At 38.7% G+C, this 27,553-nt stretch overlaps 2 protein-coding genes across 2 annotated transcripts in view; one reads left to right on the forward strand and one right to left on the reverse strand.

Moving 5' to 3' along the window:
- Positions 1–2,206: 2,206 nt before the first annotated feature.
- LOC122437800 lies at positions 2,207–21,770 on the reverse strand. The gene is made up of 5 exons (XM_043462330.1): positions 21,708–21,770; positions 21,408–21,596; positions 20,742–21,234; positions 9,952–10,116; positions 2,207–2,376 (listed from the first exon to the last, which is right to left on the reverse strand). Exons 1-5 carry the CDS (start codon positions 21,768–21,770, stop codon positions 2,294–2,296), a joined length of 993 nt encoding a protein of 330 aa, XP_043318265.1. The 3' UTR covers positions 2,207–2,293.
- Positions 21,623–27,553, forward strand: part of MAGI2 (membrane associated guanylate kinase, WW and PDZ domain containing 2) — a 1,406,679-nt gene continuing 1,400,748 nt past the window's right edge. The window contains 1 exon segment of the mRNA XM_043462935.1: positions 21,623–22,523. Coding sequence (XP_043318870.1) covers positions 22,223–22,523 — 301 coding nt within the window. The 5' untranslated portion in view covers positions 21,623–22,222.

The raw sequence follows: 27,553 nt of genomic DNA on the forward strand, positions 1-27,553 counted from the left end.
CTTCCAGGATGAGAACTTATTCCTGGATTATTTGGGCTGTGTTTATTTATTTATTATTTCTTCTCTTGAAGTAGTATAAGGAAATGCCATTCTTCCCTGCTCACAAGCACTGTCCTTGTCTACACTTACTTGGCAAGTTTCTACACCACATGGCAAGTCTACATGGCAAGTCTACACCACTTGGCATGTCTACACCACATGGCAAGTTTCCATGCGCCATTCCCCACCCACCCAACCTCCCATTTTGCATGCATGCTCAATCACTAAATCCTGTCTGGCTTTTTACAACCCGGTGGACTGTAGCCTCCCAAGCTCCTCTGTCCATGGGATTTGCCAGGCAAGAATACTGGAGAGGATTACCATTTTCTCTTCCAGGAGATCATCCCAGATGATCTTCCAACCATCTTCCAACTTCCAACCCAGAAATTGAACCTCAATCTCCTGAGTCTCCTACATTGGCAAGTGGATTCTTTACCACTGAGTCACTTTATTGGGGTATAATTTAAAAATAAAAATTGTATGTATTTAAGTTATACAAATACATTGATGTTTTGATATCATATACATTGTAAAATAGTCAGAACCATCAAGCTAATTAACATATCTAGCCTTTCATATTGTCACCCTGCTTATTTAACTTATATGCAGAGTACATCATGTGAAATGCCAAGCTGGATGAATCACAAGCTGGAATCAAAATTGCCAGGAGAAATATCAACAACCTCAGATATGCAGATGATACCACTCTAATGGTAGGAAGTGGAGAGGAACTAAACAGTCTCTTGACAAGGGTGAAAATAGCAGAGTGGCTTAAAACTTAACATTAAAAAAACTAAGACCATGGCAACCAGTCCCATCATTTCATGGCAAACAGATGAGTAAAAGTGGAAACAGTGACAGATTTTATTTTCTTGGGCTCCAAAATCACTGTGGACAGTGACTGCAGCCATGTAAAGATGATGGCTCCTTGGAAGGAAAGCTATGACAAACCTAGACAGATTATTCAAAAGCAGAAGCATCACTTTGCAAGAAAGGTCCATATAGTCAAAGCTATGGATTTTTCAGTAATCATGTACAGATGTGAGAGTTGGACCATAAAGAAGTCTGAATGTTGAAGAATTGATGCTTTTGAATCATGGTGCTAGAGAAGACTCTTGAGAGTCCCTTACACTGTAAGGAGATCAAACGAGTCAATCCTAAGGGAAATCAACACTGAATGTTCACTGGAAGGACTAATGCTGAAGCTGAAGCTCTAATAATTTGGCCACTGAACAGCAGACTTATTGGAAAAGGCTCTGATGCTAGGGAAGATTGAAGGCAAAAGGAGAAGGGTGTGACATAGGATGAGATGGTCAGATGGCATCCTCAACTCAATGGAATGAATTTGAGCAAACTCCAGGAGAGAGTAAAGGCCAAAGATTCCTGGGATGTTGAAGTCCATGGGGTCACGAAGAATCAGGCACAACTTTTCAACTGAACAACAAGAAAAAATCCTCTCATACACTTACTATGTTTTTAATTAAAATTTTGTGTGTGTGTGTGATGAGATCATTTATGAAATATACTTCTAGAAAATTCCACCCAGGTTCCTTCCTCCTTCCTCTCTGCCCACCAACTTTCTCAATATAACCCCACTCCAGTCCCATTAAATTCATGTTGTTTTACTGGGAACTCCAGGTTGGTGAATGCCTGGAGGTGCAGGTAGAATGGTATACTCAGAGAGGGGATGGAAGCTCTGTACCCTTTCCCCATCTCTTGCCTTCAGCATCTTTTTCATGGTAACCTAGTAAGTTAACTAGTCTACTGAGTGCCGTGGATTGCTCTTGCAAATTAATAAAATCCAAGGAATTTACAATTTATAGCCACTTGGTAGAAGTACAGGTGATGATCTGTCTGCCCCCCCAACACACACCCACACAATCATACTCACACTGAGAAAGTAACAGGATTCATTGGCTTTATTCACAAAATTATTTGAAAGGTCAAATGTATTTAATAGTTTGATGACTAAAAGATTGTGAAAGATCAAGTTCAAAATCACACTGAATTTTTAAAAAATCTATTTTTTCCTGAGATTTACTTGTGTAATGTATCTTTGGGTCCCTCAGATTAATCCTTTAAAATGGATGTTATTACTAATTTTAATGGATATTATCTGAATTGTGATGTATTCTGTTGCATGAAAAAAGAAGCCCATTTCTGTAGCTTAACTTTGTAATAGCATTTTATTTTTCTTCACATATCAACAAGTATTAGTGAAGGGAATTTGGGCCCCTTCTATCATTTTTTTCCATCATCCACACAGGGAAGTTCTTATCTTCAAGCTTGTCCAACATGAAGGTAAGGTGGTTGCTCCCTCTTCAGCTGTGCTGTAGACTAGAGAGAAAGGGACAAAAAGAATGTCTGTATTATAAAAACAAAAATATTCCCAGAAGTCTCTAGCAGAAAGATATTTATACCTTATCACCTACACTTTTGTTACATTGCCACCCTTGGATGCAATAGATTCTGAAAAGGTGAATATTTCATCTGGGAACATTGCCAATCTGAACAAAAGTAAGGAGAAAGTGAGGATAGCTCTTAAGTGGGAAACTAACATTGTCTAAAAGTTATTGAATTCAGAATGTTGTATTATCACAACAGTATTTTTAAGCAGCATAAATTTTTAGAGTAATACTAAATTTCAATAACTATTCACTTTTGCTATATTTGATGGTTTTAATGAAATAATATAATGTTTTATGTACTTTACTGTCTACATTACACTAATAAGAATAAGGTCATTATAGGCCATTAATAGTTTTTGCTGGAATATTCTTTTTATATATACCTTACTTAAATGGTGGCTTCAGGGTCCATGTTATAAACAGTATCAAACTCCTATGGACAATATCTAAAATCTAAATAATAACATCTAAGTCCAAATCCAAATCCAAACGATTTTTCTGAGTTAATTACCAATATGTTTCATATAACAATTTTAATGCCTACATACTGACAGCAGAATATGAAGTCCTAAATGGATTCTTTAAGCTAAATGCTGAACATTTAAACTGTTTGTATTTGTTTATCTTTTTTTGGCTTTAATATCTAAAATTCAATATTTGATAATTATGATTTTAAAGTATTAAAATTGTTACCTCTTAACATTTTTCTACACTTATAAAAATATTTCTTAATTATATCCTATCTCCTACTAAAATGTAAATCTTACATTCGCTGCATTCTTCTTTAGTATCTTTAATGTTGATAATCAAGATGGACAGACTTTTCAGTGGCATTTAGGCAGTGGCTGGTGGAGAAGACAGTCAAGATAGGATATCTGTCCTAATATTCTGTCTAAGTGATACTCAGAACTGAACAGAGTACATTTTTCTAAATGCAAATCTAATACTAATTCATATCTAATGTAATACATATTACAGATTTACATCTCATTTCAAGTCCTCTGTGAATTTGATTAGAATTAATTCTGTCTCATCTTACACATTTTATTGAATATATCTTTTCAAATTTAATCTTGATCCTGTTAATTTGGGATGACTTGTGTTTTATAAACAGTTACGCCTAAGTACGATATAGGGTGTCAGATATATCACATGACATGTTAAGGTTCAGATAAAATACCATTTTCTCCAAGTATAAAGGAAAACATGTAAAATCTTGCATATGAAGACTTTATACATATTTGCTTATAGTTAAAGCTATAAAGCATACAGGAAGAAAGAATATATAAAAATACAATTAAGAGAAAACCAAGCAAGAATTTTTAAATTATAAGATAATTAAGTAATTTTGTTTTCTCTCAAAATGTTCCTGGAAGTATGATCTATAATGTAATTCTTCTCCCTCCCCTGGATAAAATTTTGGTTGGTTCCCCACAGCTCTCTTAACTAAAAAAAAAAAAAAATCCACCTGATACTTTAATCATTTTCAGCTTAGAGATTGGTTAAGTACAGCTAGAGTAATAATAAAAGATTCCAAACTTCATTCAGAATTAAAGTTTCTGCACTCACCTAATCAGCCATGCAACAGAAGGCAGCCCTGTAGTATACAGTATGACTTGGGTAGCTACTCCTCTATTTTCCCAACTTGTCTTCTTCCCCTTCTCAAATGCTAATTAGCACTGTTTCTGACCAAACCGGATTTTTAGATGGTGGAGAGAGGAGATGTGAGTGCTTAGGAAAACTCCTGTATGCTTGTACTTTGGTGAGCGGCCATCATGGATTGCTCTCTGGTTTGGCAGGTGTCAGAGCTGACTCTTGGTCTTTCTCCCTTTCAGGGTGTTTCATTTCCTTGTAGGGTTCTTCAGACCATTTATTCCTCTCTCCGTTCAAGTAGGCATCTCTCAACTGCACTTCACTGTGATTTACATATCAGCAGGCCATCTTTTCACAGACTCTCTCTGTTGGGATCCTATGGTCTTTTGGCATCCTTTTTTGGATAAAATCCATTTACGATGACTCTGGGCCAGCTTTTAGCCACATATGTTTGGTTCAAACCTTCTCTATGTCCTTTGTTAATTATCAATTATATTTTAAGTTATTTTTCAAAACCATGCTCTCTGTGATAGTGTCATGATTGATATTTTTGAGATGTATACAGGTATGTTTTAATTAACAGCACTGAAATTAGGTTCAAAGTATAACTGAGTCACAGTTATTTTTGCAATCAGGAATACAGAATATTAAAAAAAGATTATGTGTGGTGAACTCAGTGATTACTAAAAACATTGAGGGTGGCTAAGATAGGCAAATATCCTTCTTTTATAGACAAAAAAGAATCAGTTTAATAAAACTGTCATTGGCCAGGTGTAGTGTGATTTATGTGATGTACTTCATGTGAAGGTTTATGTGATGCATGGGGTCGAAAGTAAACATATGTGGGTTTGAGTCTTATTTCTATAATGCATTTAATTACAAGTTACAAGAAGCTGATCAAGGTTAATAAAGCAGGTAGTCTAAGTTTCTTCCTAGCAAGAGAGACACAGATGTATTAAATAGTCTTTTGGACTCTGTGCGAGAGGGCGAGGGCGGGATAATATGGGAGAATGGCATTGAAACATGTAAATTATCATATGTGAAACAAAGCACCAGTCCAGGTTCAATGCATGATACAGGATGCTCGGGGCTGGTGCACTGGGATGACGCAGAGGGATGGGATGGGGAGGGAGTTGGGAGGGGGGTTCAGGATGGGGAACACGTACACCCATGGTGGATTCAAGTCAATGTATGGCAAAACCAATACAATGTTGTAAAGTAAAATAAATAAATAATTTAAATAAAAACAACAACAAAAAAAGAAAACATTAAATAAAATAAAATTCAATTTAAAAAAAAAGTTACAAGAAGCTGATCAAGGTTAATGAAGCAGGTAGTCTAAGTTTCTTCCTCTATAAAATGGGTATAATAATAGCTCTAGCAATTATATTGTTTGATAAACATACGGTATATACCACACAGTAACTTCTTAACAATTGTTAGTTAATTCTGTCTTCTAACATTGTTGATTTTTTAAAAAAATTACAGCTGTAGTTTCTTCAGGTATTTATTTTATCTTTAATGATTTCTGAAGTCAAAAATAACATGTGCATTATATGAACATATACACATATATGTACACATATTTTTACAGTTTTTCTGGTCATTAGTAAATTACTATAATGCAATAGCTAGCAAGTGTTTATTAAAATGAGAATCTTTGTCTTATTATACTATACAAAACACACTTTAAACTATCAGATTATACTTAATTTTTCTAGAAAAGCAAACAAATAAGTAAAGGTAAGCTGTTACCTTTAACAATTAAATCTTTGAAATCAGTAAGTAAGTAGAGAAGTCTGGTTTTCACTGTAATAGGGGAAACAGACTATTAAAGAAAAGTCTTCCATGATAGGCTGGGAGAAAACTCTATAAGAATCTGGATACATAGTCCATGATTTTATAATGTAAATTGTGATTATTTAGATGCTTATAACTTCTCATCATCTTCTTTAACGAGTTATTCATGTTGGTAGCCAAATAATCATCAAGCTATTGCTAAGTGGGATGGTTATTACTGCATCTATAGCTACTGTAGTTATCCAAAGAGAGGACACTAGTATTGTTTCCACACAGACAGTGTCACTACTTCCTTGTTTGTTTATACCCCTCATAAATATACATTCATTGCAAGATTCTGAATGTAATGAATGCTCAATATCTTTTCTCCATGTGGTTAAAACATGTTGGGAAGTATTAGGACAAGTTTGGTCCCTGATATTATTTTTCTATTCCAACAGAGATCCAGAACAACATGCAAGAGTATACCATATAAAATCTAGATCACAGTTCTAGATAATGTTTGCCACCAACAACTAAGATTCTAAGATGTGCTGTGTTTCACTATTAATGAAATCTATTTGGGTGTACTTTGTTCAAGATCATATTACTACTTTCTAAGCCCATTCCCTTGGATTGCAAAGAGATCAACCCTAAAGGAAATCAATCCTGAATATTCATTGGAGGGACTGATGCTGAGGCTGAAGCTCCACTACTTTGGCCACCTGAAGCTCTAATACTCTGGCTCAATAGAAAAGACCCCAATGCTGGGAAAGATTGAAAGCAGGAGGAGAAGGGGACAATAGAGTACGAGATGGTTGGATGGCATCACTGACTCAATGGACATGAGTTTGAACAAACTCCGGGAGATGGTGAAGGAAAGGGAAGCCTGGTATGCTGCAGTCCATGGGCCCACAAAGAGTTGAACATGATTGAGTGACTGAACAACAATGAAGCCCATTCTACATAGATTACAAATATTTTCCCTTCAAAAATGTTACCATTTTGTTCATAATAAGATGATAATTTGAGTTATCTTTTCTAGTATGTTTAACATATTTCACATAAATATATTTGAAATATTTCTATATACAATTCCTAGGTCTCTCTACTGAAAGAGCTTAGAAGAAATGCTCTACCAGTAGCAATAAATAAGACAAATCTCATATCTTGGTTTCTAAATATCATTCTCCACTAAAAACATACCAGGGTTAATTGTGGGGAAAGGCAGATTCCTGAGCTGGAGAAGAAGATAAGATAAATTTGGAACACTTTGTTATATTAGGAAACAGGGAAACTCTCAAATTATCTGGGGGACAAAAGGATTAGGGCTCCATCTTAAAGGAAATCCTACAGGTCATATCTGAAAGTATTTGAGCTATTAGTCTTCTAATCCGTTAGATTAAATAAGAATCTAAGAGTTTATATTGACACATACTTTAAAAACAAATAAATAAAGGCACTGATATTAAAGGCTTAGACTTCTCTTCATTAGCTTAGTACATTCAGTAAATGGGTATCAGGCAACTGTACCACAACTTCAAGAACCTGCAGGTGAAAAATCTTTCCATGACTATGGATAAAGCATAGAACAAATGTCAAATACTTAGACACTATTTCCTTAAGACAATGTGCAAGTACCAATATATTGGAAACTTTTTGGGAAAAAAAAATTCCAAATATGTACTTCCAATTCTGCATGGTTATTTTAATGCCATTTCTCTGTCATCTCTTAAAGTAGGATGCCCCTAAAGTATGTCATCTCTTAAAATACTGACAAAGGTCTGTATCCTCCTTCCATCTCTTATTACATCTCTTATAATTTCCCCATAGCAGCTCCTCATCCAGCTATTCCACTTCTATCAGCATCTTAGGAATTGAAAAAGTCCTCACTTTACAAATTAAGAACAGTTAGTTTTTGTAAACAAAATGTAATGAGTGTCTCAAACATAACTCTATCACCCTAACTTCAAAAGAGGAACAGACTACATAAAATATACTATTAAATCATGATTTTCATCAAGGAGTACCTGGTTCTTAATGCTAACATATTTAAAAGGCTGAAAATCTACTAAAGTATGCTAAACAGAAAAATAAAAAATTACTCAATCTTTTCACAACATTTCCATGAGCATAGTTTGCATTAAATATGAAGGTTAACATTTAACATTTTACTGTTCTGAAATGACATAATGATAAATATTCTAGTGCTTATAGAATATGGCTATAGTGTACACTAGTTTATGGTTATTAACTAAAATAAATATGTAATAGAAACTGTTCTGAAGGTAAATATTACATTAGTTAAATCACAACAACAAAAAGATATTCCATTCATTCACTCACTGAATGATGATTTGTTGAGTATCTACTATATACTACTAGTACTATGTACTATGTAGTACTACTACTACGATGGATCATAGGTCCCAAGGAATGAAAAATGTCTCTATCATAAAGAAATTTACTAGTGATAAAAGGAGACACATATATTAGTTAATTGCAAAGCAGTGACTCAAGTGCATAAGTTAATGGTAGCATGAAAACTGAGCAACTCTTTGCATAGTGGGCAAGAGAGTTAGAGGCTTCCTCAAAGAGGGAATGCTTGTAGTAACTTTTAAGAGATGAGTTACCAGTTTATTAGGTAATAACAAATGAATGAGAAACTATTAAAAGAAACAGCTATTAAAGTCACAAAGGAATAGAGTAGCCTGGAATATGGTGAGAAGAGGTGAGGGAAGAATTAAATCCAAAGCAATATCCAACTTGTGAAAGGCCTTAGAGACTAACCTAAGTGGTAGCATAATGGAATGTATAAAATAAGGACAGTAGAAACTACTTAGTCTCTGACCTGTCCAGTCCTTTGCCAACTCAGTACTTAGGTACCCTTTTACCCTGTCTGAAAAATCCTTCCCCCAGATTTTTACACAACTATATGTTCATTCAACTCTTGGCTTAAAAATCACCTGTCAATACCAAAAACTGAACTGAATTAGGGCCATCCTACCATACCCACTTATTAGTCTTCTTTTTCCACTGTTTTTAAATCAATAGAGAATAGAAACACAGATTAAATATAAAGTTAATAACTTTATGTAACATACTCATATCCCCTTCATTTCTCTTTATTCTTGTAAATTAGACTGAGACAATTGTAGAAATTGCTAAGCAACATTTGGTGTAGTACAGACTCTAGGGATTTGTGAGTTAGCAATCTTCCCTTTATTCTGTAGTGAGTATATTTTGTTCACTAGTAGCCATATGAGTATGACTAAAGCAGAAGAAACCTTGTCAGAGATAGATGCATTTTATTATCTCAAAAGGATAAATCGGTAATGCAAGATTATCAGGCAAAATGACAAAAACATAGTGAAGCATTTTGGAAAAAGCAGAAAAGATGTTTCTAGCCCTTCATATCATACCTCATATGCAAATGTCCTATCCTCGAGGAGACCTACTTTTGTCTCCAGAGAAAATGGTTAGGAAGTAAATCTCCATTAGTACTGGGAAAACTTAGATATTATAAATTTAGCATCCTCCTCAATTGGGGGGATGTTTATACATAAACTGACATCCTTTAAAGTAGTTTGGGGGCTTAAACAGAAAAAATGTAGTATGTTTGTTCTTGTGGTCTGTAAAATATTTAAATGAATCCTTGAACTACTACAGACCCATAATCAAACAGACCAAGTGCATAGGACCCCTTACTTCTTCAACTGTGATTTAGAAAAACTCCAAAACACCTATTGCTACTAAATGAAAGCAATAGTTCCTTTATCTCCATATAGTGGAAAATAGAAAATTTTAAATATAGCCAAAAGTAGAAAGCATAACTACAGTGCATTAAAAATGTTCTCAAAATTTTGTAATTTTATTAAAGTGGCAGTCACTATGCTATAAGATTGTAAAACACACAAATTATTTAATTAAGACTCAAAACTAGATGGCGGAGTAGAAGGACATGCACTCATCTTCTGCAAAAAAACCAAAATCGCAATTAGCTGCTGAACAACCAACAGGAGAATATTGGATCCCACCAAAGAAAGATATCCCACATTGAAGGGCTAAGGAGAAGCCCCAACAAGATGGTAGGAGGGGTGCAATCCTGTTTAAAATCAAATCTCATACCCACCAGAGATGCTCGGAGGGTGCAAACAAAACCTCATGTGCACCAGAATCCAGGGAAAGTCTCCACAAGAGACTGAGTGAGACCTCCTTTGAGTGTCTGAATGTCTCCTGTGGAGGCATGGGTCAGCAGTGGCCTGCCACGGGAAGAGAGGTTCTGGCTGCAGCAGACCTGGGAGGCACAGAATGTGGCATAAGTTCTCTTGGAGGAGGTTGCCATTAGCTCCACTGTAAAGCCACTGAGCAGACGGCCCACAAACTGGAGAAAAATTATACCAAAGAAATTCTTGCACTATTGCAAAACCCCACAACAGATTTCCCAACCTGTGGATCTGGCAAAGGGACTGAGAACCCCCAGGGAATTTTACTTTGGAGGCCAGTGGGATTTGATTACAGAACTTCCACAGGACTGCGAAAACAGATTCTTGAAGAGAACAAACAAAACCTTGTGTGCACCAGGACCCAGGAGAAAGGATCAGTGACCCCACAAGAGACAGAGTCAGATTTGCCTGTGAGTGTCCAGGAGTCTCCAGCAGAGGTTGCAGGTCGACAGTGGCCTGCCATGGGGTCAGGGACACTGACTTCAACAATCTTGGGAGCAGCAGCAGCATGCTGTCTTAAGTCCTTGTGAAGGAGGTCACCATTACTGCCATTACCCCTACCATAGTTTGGCCTTAGGCCCCATCCTTCAGCAGAAAACTGGATTAAAGATTTACTGAGTATGGCCTTGCCCACAGAGCAAGACCCATTTTTCCCCACAGCCAGTTCCTTCCATCAGGAAGCTTCCATAAGCCTCTTATACTTATCCATCAGAGGGCAGACAGAATGAAAACCATTTAAATCTAGACCATATATAATTTGTAACTGACCAATATTACAACCAATGTTAACTGGATAGAAAATATTAATAGTTGTTCTTAAATAACATGGCTAAAATTTATCACACATTTATGTAAAATTTTGAATGATATCCTATATTTTATTCAGAGGTCATTTTTATTTATACTGTGTACTGTAATTTAAACATATTAAATTTGCATTGTAAATTTACAGTATACAATTGTGGTAGTGGGTCCTCAAGTTTTGAACACCTTAAGGTCAGTGAATCATTCAAGAAATGATTTAAAAGATATTTTGAAAAAGGATCAGGAGTGATCCTAAAAAATTAATATGGAGCAACAATGGGAGGAGTTGATCAGAAGAGTATATAAAATAGTAAGAGTGCCCATGAGAGGGCCAATTATGTATAGTCCTGATCAAGTCAGATATGGAGAATGTGTTAAAAGAGCATTTGCAAACTGAAGCATTACTTGAAGATATTAAACAGAATGATGGAAGCCTGGTCTTTGAGTATTCATTGCTGATCTATGAAAAGTAGCAATGGCATTAGTGCTTAATGATTAAGCTAATATGAATCTAGACTGAAAAGTCATGCTTTATAAAGAAAAATGTACCTTGTTTGATTTGACTTGCTCTTCTTCAATCTATGCTAGCTTCATGTTTCACATCTTTCTCTTGACCTCCTAATGTATGCGGTCTATAGTTTGTGGAGTTGATCTTTTCTTTTTTGAAAAATCATGATAGCTTTGCTTTTCACCCATCTTTCACTAATTCCCAGAATGTCCAATTTTCTTCAGAGATTGCAGAAAACAGCCTGCTATATCTCCTGATTCTTTTATTGCCCTAGGACCTAACTGAAAGAAGTTGGAAGATGAAAATACTCTAAAGCAAATAAATGATTTCCAATTATCCTATGATCCATCTTAAACTACAATTTTCTCTTAATGAAACTTACTCTTTTTTTTTTTCACATTTAAAAAGTATTCTCTTTGAGAGATAAAATGGGGGACAACTGTCTCAAAACTTTAACATCTTCCCAGATGGCAAACATCATGTCATCTTGATTTTTAAAATACATTCTTAAATTCTAGGCTAACTTTTCTAGCGTCAGTTGACTCTGTGCTTAATAGATATTTTCATAGTCATATTGTAGTTAGGTATTTCCTTTTTTCCTATAATGTATTTTCCTTCACTCTAATGACTGTGAGGAATATGAACATGTCATGTTCTCAAGTTACAGACTATAAGTGAGACTAAGATATGCCTAGAATTTTATAATACAAGAGAAAGAAATGTGATGAAAAGGATCAGGTAGCATTTCACAGGAGTTCAGTACATAAGATTACTTTCAGCTGATTATATATAAATAAATAAAAACTTTATATAAGAGATTTATTTAAGCTGGACTTTTAAAGAATCCCCTAACCAAGTACATGGTTGGGCATCAATGAACCTATAGATTAGATGAAATGATACATTCTATATATGTACATGTGATAGGGGAGAAGGGTGGGATAAGATCACAAGTATTCATCATATTCTGAAAGACATTTTGGACACTCAATACGGTCAAAAGCAAACCATACCATACAGAATACTGTCTGCAGAGATTTGCAAACCTATTAAAATTAGTATGATTACAATTACATTTGCATCTCCTCCAAATGTTCATCAGCAGTTTAGCTTCTCAAATAATCTGACTGAGGAAGCATGATGCACCTCTCTTTGAATTTTTGAAGTATGTTTTTCCAAAGCCTAGAAAACACATCTGACTGTTACTCATTATTTCAAGATAGAATATGTTCACTTTATTTCCAGAATTTTCTTTATACCTACAAGATTTTCCACTACTGACAAAAATTAAGCCCATGATATTATTGTGCATTTTTTGCTTTAATTACTTCATTGAAATGGAAACTATTGTCACTATATATCAATAACAAAATGATAAAAAAAAAAAAGTAATAGAGAGGCTTAGAATATGGGCAGTAGTGTATGCATACTAAGTTGCTTCAGTCATATCCAACTCTTTGTCCAGGGGATTCTCCAGGCAAGAATACTGGAGTGGACTGCCATGCCTGCCTCTGGGGATCTTTTTCAACCCCAAGGATTGAATGCTTGTCTCAGGTATCTCCTGCAATGGCAGCGAGTTCTCTGCCACTAGCTCTAACTGGAAAGCCCATGGGCAGTAGACATTATGTTAAAAATGCATGCAGCATATTTTAATTTTTTTAAAATTTATGATGGGAATTGATCAGAAAGTAAAGGCATATACTAAGGAGATACATAGAGAAAAATAATAAATTAAGATGTGTGCTTGGAAAATAGGAAGAATAATAATGGGAAAACAGAAGCACTTATAAATGTAAGAGATAAATAGTATTTTATAAATAAGTGTTTTCTGTAAGGATAGAATGCATCAAAAAAATGGTAAGATGGTGTTAAAAGATTTAGAATCACAAAGTAGAAAGTGGCAGCAATGGAACTACTCACTTAAAAAAGGAGGGCATACAGATATAACTACTTGATGGCATGAAATCCAAGTACCTTAATTTTTGAAGTGTTTAAAAAAATCTAGTAAGGAAGGCCTGAAAGTATAAAAGGTATAAGATAAGAACATCTTTTTGAGCTTAGTAGAATGTAAACTGATGATAAAAGATTGACAGGCACCATGTAAGTAAAAAGCAAAACAATAAAAAAGAAAAATAAATTCAGACATTGACATTCAAGAAGTATGCTTGCATAACACTGCATAGGAAGGAATACATTTCTAAATCCAGTATTATTCTGTCATATATTGTGCATATGTTAAATAAGGTAACAAAAGCATCAAAAGTTCTTACATTATTATTTACATAAAGTACTGCAGTGACTTTAAAGTAACAGAACAAATTATTTTCATACTTGCTTTTCTTGAGCTGGTCAAATTTCACTCCATGCATTGTGAACTTTGTAGTTAAGTTGGCGCAATAATTTAAACAATCTTGCAGTTCTCTTTCCTCACTTTGTATAATATGCATGGTCCATGAATTTCACATAAAGAGGTGCTTTACAAAGACCAAAGTCATTTCATTCAGAACTTTCTAGCAGCTAAAATGACCTAATACTCTCATATATTTAAGTAGTCAAATTTTGTCTGTCCCCAGATCTTTCACACAGGGCCAGGTGTCTGGTTGACAGTCCTGGCTGAAATTAATTTCCTGAGATCCGGAGATGTTGGACCACACATTTGCTCCCAGTACTAATATATGTTGGACCATATATTCCCAGTACTAAGACCAAAACTAAAAACAGTAAGATGGTTCTATGAAACGTATAAGCATAAGCTTATAACATATAAGCATAACCAATGGCATTAATTCTAGACTAAAATGAAACAATTCTGCCCTTCTAAGAAAATTTGATGGAAATCTAAATGTTACAATCGTTAAAATATTTGAGGTTTTGAGGTAGAGAGAATTAGCACTATAATGTGATATGACAAGATAGCAAATAAAAAAATAAGCAGTTCCATGCATATTTGGAGAAGTTTAGGGCCCTAAACAGAAGGCAATGGCACCCCACTCCAGTACTCTTGCCTGGAAAGTCCCATGGATGGAGGAGCCTTGTAGGCTACAGTCCATGAAGTCGCGAAGAGTTGGACACGACTGAGCGACTTCACTTTCATTTTCATGCACTGGAGAAGGAAATGGCAACCCACTCCAGTGTTCTTGCCTGGAGAATCTCAGGGACAGCAGAGCCTGGTGGGCTGCTGTCTATGGGGTCGCATAGTCAGACACGACTGAAGCAACTTAGCAGCAGCAGTAGCAGCAGGGTCCTAAGCCTTGCCCTCACTAACTTCCTGAGGTCTGATTTCTCAACATTAGATACTCACTTTAGAACACAGTCTTCTTCAATGATCATTCCTCTCCTCTCTGCTTAGGAAAAAATATTACAAATCTGAGTTCAGTGTTTTCCTCTTATGTTTTGCACTCTGCTAAGTTAAGCCAAAGATTCAAGGTTTCAAATTATCCCCTCTGACATCTATCTCTATAGACCAAACTCCCTCTGGGAGTTGGCCTGTATTCCAGTCACTGAACATAAGCTGTGCATATGTATGGAGTCACTGGGCTGGGCCCAGAAACCACCAGAAAACACACAAATCCTCCTGAAACATCTTTAAAGCAAAGCTTGAGGGAAAAGTCATATTTCACATAGGTATAAATATGATCCTACCACAGAGTATAATCTACGATCCACAGGACTTTTAAATGAAAACTGGAGACTTCAAATAAGATTACTTTTGGTTGAGGGTGGGTGAGTATATCATTATTGTGTTATTCTGATAGAAAAGTCTAAGAAGCTCTGCACTATCCTAAATAAATCTTCCTTATAAATATGGACTTCTATTTTTGTATGAATATTGTAACAGGGAGTGAAAAAAGGTTTAATAGGAATGGCTATGGACAAACCATGTAGCAGGTCAAGAGGTCAAGCTTATCCTCCACCACCACCATCACCACCACTACTACTTTTCAGACCCTGTCCCGAGCTCTTGAAGAATCTGGCTTCTTTTATTAACCTCAGCCTCAAGGCTAAATATATTCTGTCATTTCTTCATCAGTATATGCTCTTTCACATTCCATTTTCTTAAGATGTTAGTATGAACATAAAGAGGTAATTGTTTAACACTAAACATTAAAACTCACATTACAGCAATGGTTAGATAATGAAATTTTATACATTATCACTTTGGACGTATCCATCATTAGCTGGAATTTTACTGAATGTTTATTTACATTGTGCCAGAGAATGTACAAAATGAGTGGAAAGAGGAATTAAAATTAAAGGCCACCTATTCTTGCTGTGGATGAGAGACTTGAAAATAAGTGAGTTAGAAGTTATGTTTCCACAAAGGGTAAGATGAGCCATAAAGAAGAGTTTGAGTTGTGTTAGTAGGAAAAAGAAGAAGTCAGAAAAGGTTTCTGAGAAAAAAGGGCCTTAGAGGTATGTCTTAGAGGGTGAGCAAGTACAAGCCCCATAAACAGAGAGAGAGGGTTTTTTCTCAGGCAAAGTATCAGGAAACAGCATAGGAGTCAGGAAATTGAGAAATTCAGGATGGATGTAACAAAGGGTTGTAAGAGGAAGGGGAGACCTAGGCCTGACCCTTTAGTAGGACACCCAGGTTGGCTGCCTCTGGCCCCAAATACTGTGGAGGACAGACACAAGGCAATGTACCTCACTGCCCTGATCAAAATATTACTGAAATTTTACTTTAAAATGTCTGTTTTTAATGATATTCCAAGGGACCTAGAACAGATGCTATATAGGGCTTTCTTTTGTTGGTGTTTGTTTTGGAGGATCCAAATTAGCCGGGTGTCCTGGGTTCCAATTCCAGAAGGGTATGGCAAGATGTGATTGCAGAGTTAGGGAGGAGTAGAGGAGGAACAAGTTGAAATAAGGAGTTTGTACTTGATTGTGACTTTAATGGGCAGCATTAGTGAATTTTAAGCAGAGGAAAAAGGAAAAGTTTCCGAAAGTTCTCTCAGCTAATGCAATCAGAGCTGTTCAAGGTAAAGGCAGGGAGAGGGAAACTAATCACCAGAATACAGGGTAGTTATGTTGATACCTGAACTAAGTTAGAAACAGTGAGGATATGAATATGTGGTATACTACTGCAGTAGACAGAATGATGGCCCCCAAAAAGATAACTAGGTTCTGCTCCCTAAAACCTGTGAATATGTTACATTATATAGCAAAGTAAGAGGAGGTTTACAGATGAAGTAACGTTTATAATCAGCTGACTTCAAACTAGGGAGATTATCCTGGGTTACCTGGGTGCCTGGCATAATCAAAAGAGTGCTGAAATGTATTTGGTTGGACAAAAAGTTCCTTTAGGTTTTTCTAGAAAATGTTATGGAAAAACTTGAATGAACTTTTTGGACAATCCAATAGAAGAAGAGTCAGTAAGCAGAAGAGTCAACATTGTAGTGATGGGACATAAGTAGGACTTAACAGGTTGCTGTTGGCACTGAAGTTAGAGGAAGGGGGCCACATACCAAGTAGGCCAGACGCCCTGCAGAAGTGGGAAAATGCAAGGAATAGGATTCTCTAGAGATCCAGAAGAAACAGCCCCTCCAACATCTTAATTTTAGCCCCATGAGAACCATTTTGGACTTCTGGCCTCCGCATCTATAGATAATAAATCTGTATTGTTTAGAATCCACCAATTCTGTGGAAATTTGTTATAGAATCAACAGGAAAAATACAAATACCCAACTCAGTCGTGGCATGAAGAAAGCCCCTGACTGAAAATGACATTGAACATTTACAGTTTCTTCTAAAACGCAGTCATATCTTCGTCAGAGCTCTGGTCAGGCAGAGTTGTATAAAGGTTTCACCCTTTATAAAGGTTTTCCTAAGAGAGATATACCATACTTAGGTCTTACTGTCAATGGTTCTTAATCTTTTCTTCTCATACACGTAAAGATCTCTCAATACATAAATATAATTTTTATGTCTGTTGATCAATCAATTGCTGAACTTTGTGTCCACCTCTGTTCAGACAGTCAAATTTAAAAATACTCAGTATTACGGACTTTAAATGTAATACAGCATTGGAAGTAGGAGTTTTAGAGTTACACAGACATGGATCATTCACAAATTCACCCCTTATTGGTATTGAGACTTCTGGCAATTTAAAATACTGGAGACTCAGTTTCCCCATCTTAAAAAAGGAATAGCAATCTTAGGCCAGGATCCCCGGAAACACACTCTGAGACTAGGATTGTAGGCAAGTGTTTCATTAAGAAAACACTTCCAGGAAAAACACATAAATCAAAGAGTAAGCAAGATAGCTAAGTGATTTCAGGCAAAATCCTAGCATCAGCATGATCCTGCAGGGGAGCCGTGGGGTGTAAATTACACTTGAGATTTTCTTATTACTAGAGGCTTTTAGACTGTGTAGGGAAGACCTTGGCAAGCGGTGTCCTAGGAGGGAAGTGAAGTCCCAAGTGGTTCTCTCTGGCTCTCTGTGCCTGAAGGCAAAATGAGTCTAGTAGCTTTGGGGAAGTCTTCCAAAGGAAGTCTCAGGGGCTGACTCTGAGAAGTAAAAGAACACAAAAGGTGGGGGTAAGGCAGATCCAATCAAAGAGATTCTAAAGAATTAGGATGGAACTTGACTAGGTCTGCTGCAAGCATCTATCTCATACAACTATTTTAAGGTTTGAAAACACTTATGCTTTTCTTTCTTTAACTTTTAAGATTCCTAAACTATTTTTTCTTTTGGAATAGCATGAAGCATCTAATGCCATGTTCTGTACATAGAGTGCTCAGCAACGAAGTAATTATTTCTTGACAGAGGCATTCATCCAAGAAAGGGTCTAAAGGAGACAAAGGAGAAATAAAGCAAATCTGAAGGGTATCAGAACAGGAAGTAATCAAATTAGTCTGAATCTAACATTTCAAAATGGTCATAATTTCACTCATATTTTTCAGAGACCTGAAAACCTGAGCAACTTAAAGACTCACAGCTGCTTGCTTTCATCTCTGAAAAGCTAGGCAAGGCAAACCAATCAAGAAACAATATATTTATTTGATGATAATAAATCTTACATGAAATGCTGTCCCTTCCACAACCAGGAAACAATGTAACAATCTCCTAGAATGCATGTAATTCTTAAATTTTTTTTTTTCTTAAAATGTCTCCTTCTTTGCTATTCTGTTTCTAGGTTGAGAACTAAAACCTTTAATTGTGATAGTATGTAACAGTTTTAAAGTACATTCACATTTAAGTGCATATAAAGAGCATCCAATTTTACATGATGCTCATGCAACCCTGTCACATATTTTCACCCCCTTTTTACAAATGAGGGAACATGCTCTGACAGGGTAAGTGACCTAGTTAAGGTTGCACAGCTAATGGCAAGACCCCAACTTCTAATTTTCAAAAAAGCGCATTCCTCAGAGGTCTACATGATTTTACACCTTGTATCAGTCAAGGTCCAGTCAGGAGACAGAAATCACACCAAAAATAGAATATGGGAAATTTAATATAAAGAATTATTAACTACTAATTATTCTTTTAAGAGAGAAGAAGGTATCACTAAAGAATAAAGGAATAGTGGATTAAGGGAGCAGCAACTACCTCCAGAGTTGTGGGAGAGCACTCATGGACGAATAACTCAGAAGAAGCATCCCCATCTTTGCTCTCTATCCTACAAAGCTTGAGAGATAGTCCTCATCAGCGAGAATGTGGCTATGGCCCATTTGATATTCAAGAAATTGGTATGAGGTGTCACAAACTGGGCTGGTGAGAAAACCAGCTAGGGGACCAATGAAACGTCCTAGGAAGCCATCAACTGGGTTGCTGGTGAGGCTTGCTAGGAAGCCACACGCTGCGGATTGGGCCCGGATTACTGGAGGGCATGCAATACTGGTTTTTAGGACACCGCTAGCCAGAAAGCCACTCACTGACCACCACACCACTGGAGCAAGAAGAAAAGCACTGGAAACAAGAAAAGAGACCCTTTTATAAGCAGTATTCCTCCTGCATCTTCTATTGACAAGTGCTAGCACTGAACCAACTGAAAACAAAGAAATGTTCATAGGTTACAGCTCTAATATCACAATTCAGGGCAAAGAAGATGAATTAGGAGTTGTGAAACACTAAATTAGCTGGCACACACCTCATCTCTTGGGTCCTCTATAGTAAAATGCTTTTATATAAAATTCCTACTCTATTTGTTTTCTTGCAGACCCAACCTCTGGGACATTATGTACTGACTGCTGGTATGATATATCGTAACTGCACCAGAAGAGTGTACAACGTAGTGACTGAGGCCATGTCTTGAGTCAAAACACTTGAGTCTGAATATTAGCTTCACCACTGACTAAATCTGTAGCCTTGCAAAAATTAATCTCTGTATGCCTCAGTTTTCATATCTATAAAAGGAGATAATAATAGTACACACTTTATTAAGATGCCAGGAGAAATAAATTAACATATGTAAAGCCTATAGAATAACTCGTGAGAAATGTTACAAATAAATGACAAAAGAAGAACTTCATAAGTGTTAGTATTAGCCATACATGTTTGTTAGTAAATGGACCATTTACAAGCTAATATGCATGGGTAATACTAACATTCATAATGTTTGTATTTAAAAATTCATGCTGTATTCTGTTTTCATTATTGATTTCCATTTAGAATTGGGTCTAATAACGCTAAAACCCCACTTTGTTGGGTGAAACTGGTACAAAATGCCTTGCTCACACCTGGACATTGTGAGCACTGTCCTGGTACTGTCCCTGGCTCACTGAATAATCATCAATCAAACACAATTTATCCAGGACTCATTTTCTCAAGTGGAAAAAAAAAAAAAAAAAGACATGGTTAAATCATCTCTTTAAAGATTTCTTCGGCTTTGACTGCTTTTGATCCCCCATATCCCCAAACAATGAGTTATACTAGAGAAGCAAAAAGGAGGAAATTATCATTTTGAGTGCCTACTCATCTATGTCAGGCAAGCACTTTGCATACACTGCCTGGTTTCATCTTTATCACAGTTCTGTCACATTAATACTTTAAATCCTATTTAACAAATAAGGAAACTAAGGCACGGAACGGTCAACAATTTACTCAAGATCACACTCTTGCTAAGTAGCAGAGCCTGAATTCAAACCTGGTCTTTCTGTTTGGGTCGACTAAGCATTTTTAACTGTTCCGCTTGCCTCCCACACTGTCTTCTCAGACAGCTAGAAAGAATCCTAACCGTTCAATGCTTTTCATGCTTTGCTTTAAAGAGACGAGTGGGTGTGCAACTTTTTTTTAAAAGTATCATTTGAAAGTAAAGCAAATGGAACTCATTTACCAGTTACAGGAATTTTAAAAATCACTCCTAACATCTCACACGAAACTAGCCTTTGAGTAAAAATCAGCGGCCCTCCTGCATCCTAGCGCCCCGGACGTCACCTCACCTCCCGGCTGCAAACTTGCTGAAGGTAAAGAAGCCTGGTGGCGAACCAGCGAGCTGAGTTTCAGCCCCGGTTCTGCCGCTCTGGTCGCCCTCCGAACCTCCTTCTCCTTCAGTGTAGCAGGAGGTGGTCTCCTCAGGGCAGCGGAGAGTTTCCCCTCGTCCCAGCCCGGCTCTGAGGGCGCGCGCGACGAGGGCGTGCCCCGCGGTCTCGCCGCAGATCCCGCGTGAAACTGCCCAGTTCTCTGAGGAGACTGCTCGCCGCGGCTGCCCCCACCCCACTGCTTCCCGCTTCTAACAACTTGGAAAAGTGAAGCCCCTGCCCCGCGGTGCCTGGAACGCCTTTCACCAGACAACCCTCCGCTAAGTTCCCTTCTGCACCCGAGGTACGGGCGCTGACAGGAAAACCAGCCTGCAGTTCTAACTTTACTCTCCTCTGAGAGGAATTCTGAGAACTCTGAGACGGGTCTGACTGAAACGTGGGAGACGAAGCCTGTCTAATTAGTGAACTCCGACGCCTCCACCTGGCTCGCAGCGCCCAGGCCTTCCCCCGGGCGAGGGCACGCCAGGCGGGTCCCACAGCTCTGCCCTTTCTCCTGCCGGGATCCGACGCCCGGAGGCTCGCGGCGCACCAGCCACAGCGTCCGGCACTGAGTCAGGGCATCCTCACAGCGCAGCAGCCTAGCGCTGCGTTCGGCCGCCGGGAGGCTGAAGAAAGGTCCGCTTTGGGCTCGCAGCCCTTCCTGCCGGCCTCCCCACGCCGGGCCTCGGCTCCCCTCCTTTCTCGCTCCCGCCTCCTCTCGTAGGCTGCCAGGCGGACCCAGCCTGCCTCTCTCTCAGCCTTCACTACCGGGTCAAGCTGCGGAGGGGGCGGGGGGGTGAGCGGAGACAGCAGTAAGCGGCTCCCCACCCGGCGCGCGCGCGCCCCTCCTCCCCCCTCTAGTCCGCTCCCTCCTCATCGGTACAGTACAACTCGTACGCGCGCGCGCGCGCGAGCGCGCGCGGACCCTGCCACTGCCACTGCAGCTACCATGGATATCAGCTAACAACACACACTCAGGCGCGCGCGCGCTCCCACTCGCACCACGCAGGAGTGGCCCCCGGCATCCCTACCCTCCTTCCCCACCCCCACTCCACCCGCTCACCAGCTCGGCTACTGCTCGCTCAGGCTGCCGCTGCCGCCGCCGCCGCCGCCACCACCACAGCTCTCCTCTGCTGCGGGGCCACAGCCTTGAGTGTCATTCAAGGGACAGCACAACCTCACCCAAGCTCTCCTACCTCTGCCCAGCCGTCCCTGTCATCCTACCCCTTCCTCGACCACACTCCATCCAAAGAAGAGGGAAAGCACCGAACAGAGAGGGGAGGAAGGCAAAGTCTGCTCTTCTCACCTCTTGGCCCCCTGGCTCCTTCAGCCTCATTCTCTCAGCACCAACTCCCCTACCCCAAAGGAATCCCTCAGGAGCTGAGGCGACTCACCCCACTGCCATGTCCAAAAGCTTGAAAAAGAAAAGCCACTGGACTAGCAAAGTCCATGAGAGTGTCATTGGCAGGAACCCGGAGGGTCAGCTGGGCTTTGAACTGAAGGGGGGCGCCGAGAATGGACAGTTCCCCTACCTGGGAGAGGTGAAGCCGGGCAAGGTGGCCTATGAGAGCGGAAGCAAGTTGGTGTCTGAGGAACTGCTTTTGGAAGTCAACGAGACCCCCGTGGCGGGGCTCACCATCAGGGACGTGCTGGCCGTGATCAAACACTGCAAGGACCCCCTCCGGCTCAAGTGTGTCAAACAAGGTAAGCGCCGCGGCGGGCTCGGTGCTCTACCAGGAGGCTGGACCGCTCCCGGCGCCGGGGCATCATGGAAGGGTGGGCTCGCGTGGGGAAGGGGGTGTGTTGCGCGACAGTGGGGTGAGGTCGAGTGAGAACCGGCAGAGCAAGTGAGCTTTGCCGGGGCTCAGAATGGGGGGCTCAGTGGGAGGGAGGGGCGCGTTGCGGTGCAGCGTGCAACTTTGTTTGCGCAGTTACCCCCTCGCGTTTTGTAGGTGTTCGGCCTTGTCTGACCTCAGAGGTGCCGGCGAGCTCCCGGGGCAATTGAATGTGCGTCAGCCGCATGGCCCGCAATGGATGAAGAGCTTTTAGGGAAGGAAAGAAGGCAGAAACGAAGAAGGGGGGCAGGAAAGAGAGGAAGGAGCAACTTGAGGGTGCAGCGGCATCACCAGCAGGGCGGGGAGCAGTAGTGGGTGACGGAGCAAACGGAGACGGGCGCCCTCCGTTTCTGTAGCTGTACTTGAAGACACCTTGGGGACCCCTGAGCCACTAATTGACAAAGAAGGGAAGGGGAGGATTGCTTCGGGCGCTTTGACGGGTCCGCCTTAACTTTTCCCTGCCTCGCTCTTCTGTCCCCCTCCCCCGCCCACGGTCGGGTCATGTGGGCACCGCGCGTCACGTGCGCACTGACTAACTCGGGAGCTCACCCCGAGCCGGCCCGCGGCAGGCGGCTGGCGAGGCAGGCGAGGCGCTAGCTGCGGGTTCTAGAGTTTTGGAGGTCGAAGGAGAGACTTGGTTACCGGAATGTTCTTTACTATGGGGTTGTCTTCATGAGTGGAAGTTTTTTGTGGTCGGACTCCCCTCTGGCTTCGGATTTGGGCAGAGGAGGGAGGGGGGCGTGTTTCTAAGGAGGAACTGGATGAAAAAGCCTCCTGATTTCGACTGAGGATCGGTCAGCTCCAACCTGGTTTAAATGAGCCTCCGCTGAAGGCTGTGATGGGATCTTGCAGAATTCTCGCATCTGTCTTTGCCTGAAGGAAAATGCTGGTCCTGAAGTAGGGAAGAATGAGATAAAAGTTTCTTGGAAAGAGGACAACTTTAGATGGAATAAAATAGTGTATCTTCATTTTCCACATGGGATTGCATAAATTTTGTAGCTCACATTCACAGTCATGTGTGACATGTATGTATATGTGTCACAAATGAAAGATTTGTTAGTGACACATGGTTCGGATTCAAAGATGGAATTGAGCATGTTATTGCCTGCATTTTGAACAACCATTTATTCTCATTGCATGCTCAACTATCAAGAAATAGTCTTGGGGAGGTATGAAACACTCTTAGGGAGTTAATCTTGTCTATAAACCAGTTTTAAAAGTAAGTCAGTGAAAAATGAAACCTCAGGAAAAATTTCTTAAATGTAAATTGCCATACCAAAAAATTTTTAATTGGGGATTCTGGAGTGTTAGTGACTGATTACTTGAGATAGGCTAATGTAAACATTGACGTGTATGTCGGGCCACAGAGGTAAATACGGTATGAACCTGAAGAATGTGTTTGGTAGGAAGGCAGAGTATCTTACTCTTTTCCAAGATGACATACCAGAGGCTCGAATATAGGCTTTAATGTTAGCATATTTGATGTCATGATACTATTTTATAGTAATGGATATAAATGTGAAGTTCTGGTTTTGAATCCAGAAGTCTATGTCACAGTTAATAACCATGGTTTTGTTGACAACAAGGTTGGTATTTGTAGTGGAAAATGGCTGCCAACTTTAAGATATTGTTATTAATAAACTGGACTAATGATTGTAGCCTAATGAGGGAAGTGTTTATCCCATTGTACTTTGTAATTATGACCACATTTTAATGTACTCATTCTGAGCACTGTATTTTGAGATGGACCTTCACAGGCTGTTGCTCTAGCAGCTAGAAAAGAAGAAAAAGAGATTTGGGGGGGCATTGTCAATCTATTCTGTAAAATCCAGTGGAAAGACTTTAACTTGGAAAAGTGAAGGCATGAAAGCTATCATTAAATACTATCCTGTGATTATGCTATAGGGCAAAAATAAGACAAATCTGTGGAAATTTTTAAAGGATGAAGCATTTTACTTTTATTAAGATGGTTTAAACAGAGCTTTAAAAAAATCTGTGGACTACACTGTGAACTCATTTGCTCCCATAATTGTGAGTGTTTATGAAGAGGCCAGTGACCACATTCCATGGATTCCTATGTAAGATGGGTACCTGGACTAGATCTCATGTAAACCCTTCCATGAAATGATCCACGACAGTCTCAGATATTCAACTTCTATGTTAGGTTTTATTTAGAAGATTATAGTTTTTAGAACTCATGGAGTATAGACATATAATGTGATATATTTGGGGTTCTCTGGTAGCTCAATTGGTAAAGAACCCGCCTGCAATTCAGCAGACCCCATTCAATTCCTGGGTGGGGAAGATCCGCTGGAGAAGGGATAGGCTACCCACTCTAGTATCCTTGGGCTTCCCTGGTGGCTCAGCTGGTAAAGAATCCGCCTGCAATGCGGGAGACCTGGGTTTGATCCCTGAGTTGGGAAGATCCCCTGGAGAAGGAAAAGGCTACCCACTCCAGTATTCTGGCCTAGAGAATTCCATGGACTGTATAGTCTGTGAGGTTGCAAAGAGTCAGGCATGACTGAATGTGATATAGTTAGGGAAAATTTCTTTTAATTCTGTACTAACCTTCAATTCTGGACTTCACTGGGTCATTGATGATTGATGCTTATAATGATATTCACAGAACCCCCACAGGAACCTGGTTTACCTTCTGAATCTCTATTGACCAAGAAACAAAAATAATTGCTTCTTTTAGCTTTTGTGAAAAATATAATCCTCTTTTATATTCTTCCATGTGTGGTGATTCATATTCTATTCCCACGTCGAAATCCTTCTTTCTCTTGTCAAATAATAGATAGGTTTACTTTATCATTGTAAGAAAAGTGAAATTTTCAGAACCTTAGATATAGTGTCTATGTGTCTTGGGTTTCATTACTTGATTTCACGTGCTGGAAAAATATATAGAAATTCTTGGCTCTGTAGTTTTATTTCTAGAGATCCAATAAGCTAGTATAATTGAAAAACTTAAACATGGTTTGTTTAGCAGTTGTATTTTTAAAATAGTAATAGATAACTGATTTTTGAATATTCAACTCTGCGTATTATATAGAAACTACATACATAATCAGGTAAACTAAGGCAGATTTTGCAAAGAAAAGGGGAAATTTGCATAACAAGAGTGTTTATTAAAAAGTGCACCATATAAAATTGCACTGTTTAATCAATTTTTATTTACATGTTTGGCCAATTTTCCTTTACAGTTGTTTTAAGATTAAATTATCATAATTTTAAAAGAAGGTAAACTGCCAGAATTTTAACATGCACTAAACAAATAGATGTAATTTTTCTACAAAAATTTAAATGTTTTTAAAGCTATTTTTGAAAACCATTTAATTAAATTCAAGAGATTCCCTTTTAAATTTAAACTGGTTTTAATTCACACAGTGATGAGTCATATATGAAAAATACCATTTACTTTATATCCTATTATTTTTTATAAATTATGACTTTTTAGATTATAATAATACATTTTTATCACCAAAATATTTAATTCTAAACTAGTTGTTCTCTTCTGTGATCTCATTAATGCAGTGGATGCAGTTGAAGGAAGTTTCTTGAGTGATTTTGAGATCTATACTGAAGTGCTAAAGGTTTTTCTTTTTTTTTCTTTTAAAATTTGCTCTAATGTTCACTGCAGGCAATTCCATAGACCTTTGTGTCCTACATTCCTTGCTACTGCATCTAAAACCACATGGGGACCTGCATAGCCTGAACTTATTTTCCCCTTTAGGATCTCACAATGGAAAGTAAAAGGCAAAATGCTTTCTAAATTTTCCTATGTAGAAGAAGAGCCAAATAAAGCCTTTGAAATTCAGTTTAGAGAAGATGTACATTGCTCTCTCTCCTATTGCTTCTTTCAGAGACATCTTCAAAGGAAAGTAGATCCAAAATTATTAAGAGTCATGCTTCTTTTTGACTGACTTCAAGCTAGTATCATAGAGTTAAACCTCTGTGCTTCCTTTATTTGAAAAGCTGAAAACAAATTGTGTCAAATTTTCTCCAAGATTCATTTTCCTCCATAGAAAACTAAGTATGTGAATTTATTGAATTGTTTAAGCAATTTGATCAGTTAATTATTTTAGGATAAAGTATCTTTAAATTTTAGGACAAGATGAATGAGTTATCTTTGGGCATAATTTATGGGGGATACTACTATAGTTTTCAATGTATTTTTTAATGTACAAAATTTAGATAGTGTGATGTTGAATGCTAAATATGACTGTGTGCTTTTTTTGTCATGTTTGATTACTTTTGGGGTGAAACCACAGCTAATGTATTTAAGTGCCACCTTTTCTACTCTTAAGGGCTTCCCAGGTGGTTCTAGTGGTCAAGAATCCACCTGCTAATGCAGGAGACAAGAGAGACTCAGAAGCTCCCTTCAATCCCTGGGTAGGGAAGGTCACCTGGAGGAGAACATGACAACCCACTCCAGTATTCTTGCCTGGAAAATTCCATAGACAGAGGAGCTTGGTGGGTTACAGTCCATAGGGCCTCAGAGAGTAGACACAACTGTGCAAAGCGACTTAGCACTAAGCACATTTCTATACCCAATGTTTATATGGTGCAGTCTTTTTCCATATTTCTTAGGCTCACTTTCCTTTTTAGCTGCTTGAAATTCACACATTCACTCTCATAGTGAGCAAAAAGTTTTCACATTGAACAACCCTGACTGCTTGTAGTTTAAACAATGACTTTCAAATGCATAGCATTCCCTGGGTGAATAATTTCTCTGAAGAGTTGTGATAGAGTAGCCTTTAAATGTAGTCTCCCAAGTAGATTGTCTGGGTTTGAATCCCGAGTATGCCATTTGGTATTGACTATATAAACAAGTTATCTATCCCAGGGTAGTAATAGTATCTTGAGAATATTAAATAAGTTATGTATTTAAATGATGTA

The sequence above is a fragment of the Cervus canadensis genome, chromosome 3 (assembly GCF_019320065.1).
Source record: "Cervus canadensis isolate Bull #8, Minnesota chromosome 3, ASM1932006v1, whole genome shotgun sequence".
Taxonomy (NCBI): Eukaryota; Metazoa; Chordata; class Mammalia; order Artiodactyla; family Cervidae; genus Cervus; species Cervus canadensis.

Excerpts from the sequence above, each read along its gene's own strand:
- LOC122437800 (XM_043462330.1), bottom strand. The coding sequence starts at position 21,770 with ATGGTAGCTGCAGTGGCAGTGGCAGGGTCCGCGCGCGCTCGCGCGCGC. Across the intron at positions 21,235-21,407 it reads CAGCGCTAGGCTGCTGCGCT|ACAGGCTTCGTCTCCCACGT; the intron begins GTGAGGATGCCC and ends TTCACTAATTAG. Across the intron at positions 10,117-20,741 it reads AGCAAGTTTGCAGCCGGGAG|GTCTGCTGCAGCCAGAACCT; the intron begins GTGAGGTGACGT and ends TGTGCCTCCCAG.